Consider the following 8,068-nt stretch of genomic DNA (forward strand, 5'->3'; position numbering starts at 1 on the left):
ATTCTAAACGGAGATAGAACCTTATCATTCTATAGAATAAATTAAACATATAAATCCAATCAAGGGTAGGCTTATCAGGCACTGCCTGCTAATCACAGATATAACTTTTTCTCCTTTCAATATCCATGAGGTCAAATTAGTCAATGATAGACAGACAAGACACAACAACCCCATCTGTCCTTGCAACGCCCCCTGCGTGACCTCATCAGAAGCTGAATTACACTGCGCCAGCCCATTGGCTGGCCCAGGCGACGCTTGTGTCACGAGGGACGGGACCCTCCGCCTATATAAAGCGTCCGGTAGTAGGAGGAGGCAGAGACACGCGGACACTGAGAGAGGAAGAGAGAGAGAGAGAGAGAGAGAGAGAGATAGAATAACTGTTATTATTTAGGAACCTCTTCAGCCCGTCAGTGGCGGGGCTGAATCTGTCAGGACAATACAAACTCATTGAGTACACCGTTCCTCTGTGCCTAGAGACCTTTACACTGCCTTTCTCCTCAATTGTCCGCCTATATAAGGCTTACAACACACGGCGTCTGTCGTCATTCAAAAACCTCTTCTCGCTTCTCCACTTCCCCCGGTAGTAGGAGGAGGCAGAGACACGAGGCAGAGACAGAGACACGAGGCCACTGAGAGAGGAAGAGAGAGACGACAGACGCGAGTTCCTCTCCCTCGATCGGGAGTTCTGACCACATTATCAGTTTCACTCAACTGCTTTTCAACAGTTTTTTTGTTTGTTTGTTTTGTTTTGTTTTGTGGCACATTTATTTATTTGAAACAGTTAAAAAACGAAAGAACTTTCAAAAATATTGATTCAATCAAAAAAAAGAACAAGAAGCAAAAAAAATAACTTACACCATTCTAAACAGCTAAATGATAAAACCCTTTCGTATTGACAAATCACAACTCTGTCAGAAAATATATTCTTCAGATGGCTTTCCTGACAACTTCCAGCAGCTGGAACTCCTTATGGGGGAAAAACCATTTTCCCGACACAGGAGTTGCAGAACACAATACAAACCTATTGATTGATGCAAACAAGAGTAGGACCATGAAGATGAACTGAAACATAAAAATTAAAAAAGCTGGCCCACCCTAAAGTAAATTTCTGCCTACGCTACTGCTCCATGTCAGACTGCTACCAACTCTTTTTCCCTCATGAGCTTGTGGGTTTCTATCCTAATTAGAATAGATCCCTTACCCCTTCCTCAATTTGTCTTGTGATCAGCGTTGCCAACTCCTCTGTAATGGAAGTAGCTGTTGGCTCTCCCAAAAGTAGCTAGATGATGTAATCAACTAATTTGCACAATATGCAATTCTGAAAGGCTAAATTAATAAAAAATAGGCTGACCAGGTTTACAAACAAACTATTTACGTATTCACAAGCCATTATGGTTAATGAGCTGAGCTATGATAGCTAGCTAAGCTGACTGAGAGGGTGCGAGAGACTGACTGAGACAGTGAACCATTTGAGGGATTTTTGAGTGTGAAACTAAAAGACTGAGTGAATATTATTTAAACAAAAACATATCTACAAATATTATACTGAACTGTACAAAAATCATTGTGATGGGATATGTTAGATACTTCATACTACAGTAATTCTCCAAATGACTAGAAAAAGTAGCTAGATTTGTCGCTGGTCGCTTTTGACTAGTTAAGGGTGTATGGAAAGTCGCCAGATCTAGCGACAAAGTCGACAAGTTGGCAACACTGCTTGTGATTGGATGTGTTATTTTATTTCCTTGGTTTCTTTCAGGCATAATAATCGCTCACCTTTCGGCGAAATCCGCCGTTTTGAATCCAAAATAGGTGACCTACATTCATATATTTTTTTTTTTTGCAATCTTGTAATTCTGCATGTGACCACCACTAGAGTAAATCTAAAAGAAATCAGATATGAGCACATGGAAGCTAATTTTTCCACCAAAAAAACTTTCCGCCGGGACCGCCTAGCAGGTTACGGGTCTCGTATCCTTCTCACCTTTTTCACCCCGACCCTTTTTCATGCCTGCATTGTCTGTAAAATGTTCCACTTTGTTCCTTTAACATTATTTTTTATTCTCATCTAATAATTTGGTATAATAATCCTTCTTACATATTCTCATAATACTAATTAGTTTTTTATTTTATTTCTTATATTTAACCCCTGCCTCCTTTGTTTTATGCTGTATAAATACCCTGTATAGAGTATTATTTTTCTTGTATGCATTTTGAATGTCCTTGGACATCCACAGATTTTCAGAATATTTATTCTTATTGCTACATTGTTTTAGTGGGCAGTTTTTTTCATATAGAACTTTAAATGTTTCTAGGAATAACCCATACGCTTTGTCCACATCTGATTCTTCATATATACTCTTCCAATTCCATTTTAATAACTCATTTCTAAAAGCAGATATGGATTCCTCAGTTCTTATTCTCTTGTTTGTTATTTCCTTTAACTCCCTCTTCTTTCTATAATTACATTCATAAAATGAAAAGACAGGCAGGTGTTCGCTAATATCATGGATTAATACACTTGTTGTGTTACTTTCCACATTATTTGAGGCTTTCCACAAGTCATGAAATGCTTTATCGGAACCCAACCCCCCCCCCCTGGGACCCCAGTAAACATCACCATTGAAAGGAGGGTGCATGCTGACAGAGTCGCCAGGAATTTGAAAATTGTATACATGTGGTGGGTCTGCTTTGGTACAGTGTGACAGGAGAGGCCACTCTGCACCCGGTTTACCTTCGACTTTGACAGCGTGTGAGGTGGTCAATACTACCTCCCACGGTCCTGTCCACCGCGGCTCGTTCCACTTCCTTTTGTGGACTCTGATTCTTACCCAGTCGCCTGGGTCTAAAATAGGAGTCTGTTTTGCGCCGTTGTCTGCTTTCTCCGCAGCATTCAGTCACTGTGAAGAGAAAACTCGATTGAGATTAGTTAGAGCTTGACATATACATTCATTTCCATGGAGAGGAGGTCCAAGCCACCTCCCTCTGTATCATTCCTGTCGGCAAGCTTTCTTTTAATAGAATGGTTAGCCCTCTCAACCAGCCCCTGTGACTACTGGTGACTGAACCAAATCGATGCTTAATCCCCATTGCTGTCTCAATTGCAGCCATATGGAAAACATTTTTTAAAATGTGACCCATTATCAAAGTGTATTATTGTAGGGAAACTAAACCGTGGTATGAATTCCTTTAAGAGGCCCTTTATTACAGATGCAGCATCCTCCCGTTTACACGGATATGCTTCAGGCCTCCTTGAAAATCTATCAATCACTCCCATGTCCCTGAAGTCAATACATATCTCTCGGAATGGACAGGGAGGCATCGGATATGTGTACATTTAAGTAGTGTTTTAACAGGTTGTGTTTGTTACACACATCACAGTCTGAGATGAAATTCTTAACCATCTCCAAACCATATGCTGGGCGCCTTTCCTCCAGTGGATTTAGGAGCGGTCTGCTTGGTACGAGCCATGGTTCACTGGTTAATTTGTAATGTCGTTGATCCGTCGAGTCGTAGTTCTCTCCGATGTTGGTAGATTTCTCGCGAAACGTCATCTTGGGTGGTTTGAAGGGGTAGTCGGGGGTGAAGGCGATGTCGAGGAAGAAGACCCCTCCCTCGTAAACAGAGCCTGGTGGTCCCAGGATACCCCCCCCCACATTTTGAGCATCTTTGATTGCCGCGACATGACGCAGCTACGTGGCCAAATCTCTGACATTTGAAGCATCTAAGCGGGGGCCTCTCATACTTTCTCACTTGGAACGACAAGCACCCAAAGAAAACCCTGGGCGGCAGGCTATCACCTTCAAACGTTATCATAACCGGAGCGTTCGGGTTGCCACCCATCCGTGCTTTAAATCTCCTCACTTCTTTAACTTTCCCCCCCTTGATTTGCTCCCTCATTTCTTTCTCAGATATGTCCGCACAGACACCATAGATCACTCCTTTGATTCCGTAATTTTTGTTTGAGATAGCAGCTTCTACTTTTAGCCCAGCTATTTTTTTTACACCAAGCGCTTTCTTTTGTGTTTCTGCACTCGTGCACATCACCATGAGCATGCCATTAGCTAGTATTCTTGCATCTATTTCACCAACACTCTTCAGTAATGAAAGAAAAAAAAAATCTAAACAAAACCAAAAAACTAACAAAAACAAATCATTGAGTGGATGCTCTTCAAGTGTGGAGTCCTCTGAGCCTCCCCTCTAGGAGGCCCCCCCTCTAGGAGGCCCCCCCGGTCTGCTGTTGGAATACGTCGATAGTATCTTCATCCTCCATCTCCAGCTGGCAGGTGTGTCCGTCTCATTGATGGGCTGTCCATCTAACCTAAACCTAATCTGTCTGATTGATAAACCCTGTCTTTCACAGTACGCCTTCATCAGTTTGGGGCAATCTTGATTATCACATCCCACCATCTCTCCGTACGACACCTGGTTGCAGATGCAGTAGCGGGGCTCGTTGGGGTCGTAGGTCCAGTCCACCTGGCTGTTAGCCTCAGACTCTGGCAGGGCCGAGGCCTGCTGGGAGAGCTCCTGGGCCAGGGCGGAGGAGGAGGACGAGGACGACGACTGGTGGTTGGAAGACTTTGTGTTGCCTTTGGTCTTGCGTCCTCCGCGGGACTCTGATGCGGCGGCGGCGGGGGCGAGGGTCTGGGTGAGGGTGGAGGCCAGGGCGGAGGAGGTGTAGCCGGCCGCCTCGCGGGACAGGGAGAACTCCCGGCTCAGCTGGAAGTCGCTGTTCTTGATGGCCTCGTAGCTGGCCTTCAGACTGGAGGTCCTCCTGCCCTCCTTCATCTGTGCGGTGGCCTGGACGGCCTGTGCAGCAGCCATGGCCATGGCCATGGTGATGGCCCCGGCCCCCGCCCCCTCCCCGGGCCCGGCCGGCAGGGAGCTGAGGTTGTAGGAGGCCAGCGGCTGGGAGGAGTTCACACTGTTGGTAAAAGAACATGATTAAAATAAATATATATGAGCAATAACATATCGTGGTTATATAGTTCTCTTTTTTTTTTGTCATTGTTTTTATTTCCATATTTGCCAAGATAACTTAATCAGGAAGCAAAAAATACACCAGACAATAAAGTACTAAAAATCTGAAATAGAAATAACCCCTAAAACGCAACCCTCCCAGAGCCCCCGCCCCCCCATCCCCACGCTGCCGTCGTCTCAGGGCCTACCTAATAAACCATGTATACTTACGATTCATTTCCGTTTTCTTCGTAAAGCTCTGGGAAATAGTCTTCTCGGTCCAGAATCTCCTGGTATTTTTCTGAATATTCTGTAAAAAACAAACCAAAAAAAACAGGCAGTTAAATGGTGAGTTACTATCAATGTTTTCATCTTGATCAGTACTATATATCAAAACACACTCACCTGGTGGATGAAGATGTGGCATATCTTTTGGTCCACTGTTTGGCTGTCCGGTCATGTTCAGCTCTGTTTGTCGTGTACTGGGTGGCGATGCTTCCAACCAGGGGATCGGCTGGGTTACAGTCTGTGAGCAGGGAGCAGATGGACAGCAGCACCTTGGAGATGGTGAGGGCGGGGCTCCAGTTGTCCTTGAGGATGTCCAGACAGATCACACCCTGGCTGTTGATGTTACAGTGGTAGATCCTCGTGCGAAACGTCACTTTTTTTGAGGTAGTGGAAAGTTTTATTTACAACAAATGGCCACAATGCGATAAAAAAACAACTTCTACTCCATATGACTCATGCACACTACAGAACAATGGACCTGAAGGTATAACAAATTCTAAAATACAAACACTTTCAAAACCTGAGGAGGTTAGGAATGTTTTGCATGACACATTGCTACTTTTCCATGTTATAAACCACAACAAGCTTTTAATCCTACCAATGACACAATTACAAAATAAATGAATTTAAAAACTACAACAGTAACTCAATAGTTCTGAGAAAACACATAGCCCCAGCCATTCCCACCCTGACCCCCCTCAAAAGATTTGAATTCAAAAAATGGTTCGGTTCTTTTTATGCACGCTCTCCTCGGATTCGCCTGGCCAGCTGGATGTCCTTGGGCATGATGGTAACCCTTTTGGCATGGATGGCACACAGGTTAGTGTCCTCAAACAGGCCGACGAGGTATGCCTCACTGGCTTCCTGAAGAGCACCGATGGCTGCACTCTGGAAGCGGAGGTCAGTCTTGAAGTCCTGGGCAATTTCTCTCACCAGACGCTGGAAGGGCAGCTTACGGATCAACAGCTCAGTGGACTTCTGGTACCGACGGATCTCACACAGAGCAACGGTTCCGGGCCTGTATCTGTGGGGCTTCTTCACTCCGCCGGTAGAGGGCGCACTTTTCCTTGCAGCCTTGGTGGCCAGCTGCTTCCTGGGCGCCTTTCCTCCAGTGGATTTACGAGCGGTCTGCTTGGTACGAGCCATGGTTCACTGGTTAATTTGTAATGTCGTTGATCCGTCGAGTCGTAGTTCTCTCCGATGTTGGTAGATTTCTCGCGAAACGTCACCTTGGGTGGTTTGAAGGGGTAGTCGGGGGTGAAGGCGATGTCGAGGAAGAAGACCCCTCCCTCGTAAACAGAGCCTGGTGGTCCCAGGATACCCCCCCCACATTTTGAGCATCTTTGATTGCCGCGACATGACGCAGCTACGTGGCCAAATCTCTGACATTTGAAGCATCTAAGCGGGGGCCTCTCATACTTTCTCACTTGGAACGACAAGCACCCAAAGAAAACCCTGGGCGGCAGGCTATCACCTTCAAACGTTATCATAACCGGAGCGTTCGGGTTGCCACCCATCCGTGCTTTAAATGTCCTCACTTCTTTAACTTTCCCCCCCTTGATTTGCTCCCTCATTTCTTTCTCAGATATGTCCGCACAGACACCATAGATCACTCCTTTGATTCCGTAATTTTTGTTTGAGATAGCAGCTTCTACTTTTAGCCCAGCTATTTTTTTTACACCAAGCGCTTTCTTTTGTGTTTCTGCACTCGTGCACATCACCATGAGCATGCCATTAGCTAGTATTCTTGCATCTATTTCACCAACACTCTTCAGTAATGAAAGAAAAAAAAAATCTAAACAAAACCAAAAAACTAACAAAAACAAATCATTGAGTGGATGCTCTTCAAGTGTGGAGTCCTCTGAGCCTCCCCTCTAGGAGGCCCCCCCTCTAGGAGGCCCCCCCGGTCTGCTGTTGGAATACGTCGATAGTATCTTCATCCTCCATCTCCAGCTGCGCAGGTGTGTCCGTCTCATTGATGGGCTGTCCATCTAACCTAAACCTAATCTGTCTGATTGATAAACCCTGTCTTTCACAGTACGCCTTCATCAGTTTGCTGAAAAGCCACCCTACGCCTCTTTCTTTGATGGACTTTGTAGTGTCTTAGCTTCTATAATATACTGTAGAATAAAGACAGAGAGGTGCTACGTTTGGTTTACAGCTTTAGTGGTTAGGACTCGGTATAACAACAAGAGTGCGACCGAGTGCACACAATGACGTAGGCTCTTAAAGGAGCCTAGAACATAACACTCCTCCCTTCTACAATTTAAGTTGTATCTAGACAAATAACACAATACATTCTGCACATTCTCTTTAACATAACTAGGTTGACCTAACTAGTCCAGGGCCTCTTTACTTGAACATAACTAGTCGAGGGCCTCTTTATTTAGGGCTTTATAAGTCCAGTCTTTCTGGTGGGTTGCGTACTCTCTCTGGATATCGCTTGTATGGCTGTACCACAGTCTCTGAACCGTCTCTTATCCTTGTCTCATGCCCTGAATCTCCATCGCCTACATCCGTATCTTCTTGGATGCCCATCGGCTGTGCTGTGTCTGCCTTCTCTGTAGTTCTGCAGTGTCCCTGCTCCATTGTTGGCTGTACAGGTGTTTTTGTCGGTGCTGTTTGTTCTCCAGTCGAATGCATCTGATCAATGTGCCGTCGCCACACCATGCTTGGTCCCACCTGTACTTCATAGCTTTGGGGGCCTGTCTGTGCTTGCACTATCCCACATGCCCACTTCCCACCCCGCCGATAGTCTCTCACCATGACTTCCTGTCCTGTAGCGATTTGACGCTCCCGTCCGCCATGCAGCATCCTTGCC

The 8,068-nt window shown here is 45.4% G+C and overlaps 1 protein-coding gene across 1 annotated transcript; it reads right to left on the reverse strand.

Annotated features, from left to right (window-relative positions):
• Positions 1-5,982: 5,982 nt before the first annotated feature.
• LOC308163258 (histone H3.3A-like) lies at positions 5,983-6,508 on the reverse strand (the record flags this gene model as incomplete). Its single annotated transcript, XM_080537441.1, has 1 exon — positions 5,983-6,508. The coding sequence occupies exon 1, from the start codon at positions 6,391-6,393 to the stop codon at positions 5,983-5,985; it is 411 nt and encodes a 136-aa protein (XP_080393567.1). The 5' UTR covers positions 6,394-6,508.
• Between the last annotated feature and the right edge of the window lie 1,560 nt (positions 6,509-8,068).

The sequence above is a fragment of the Nansenia antarctica genome, assembly GCF_963989245.1.
Source record: "Nansenia antarctica genome assembly, chromosome: 8".
NCBI lineage: Eukaryota > Metazoa > Chordata > Actinopteri > Argentiniformes > Microstomatidae > Nansenia > Nansenia antarctica.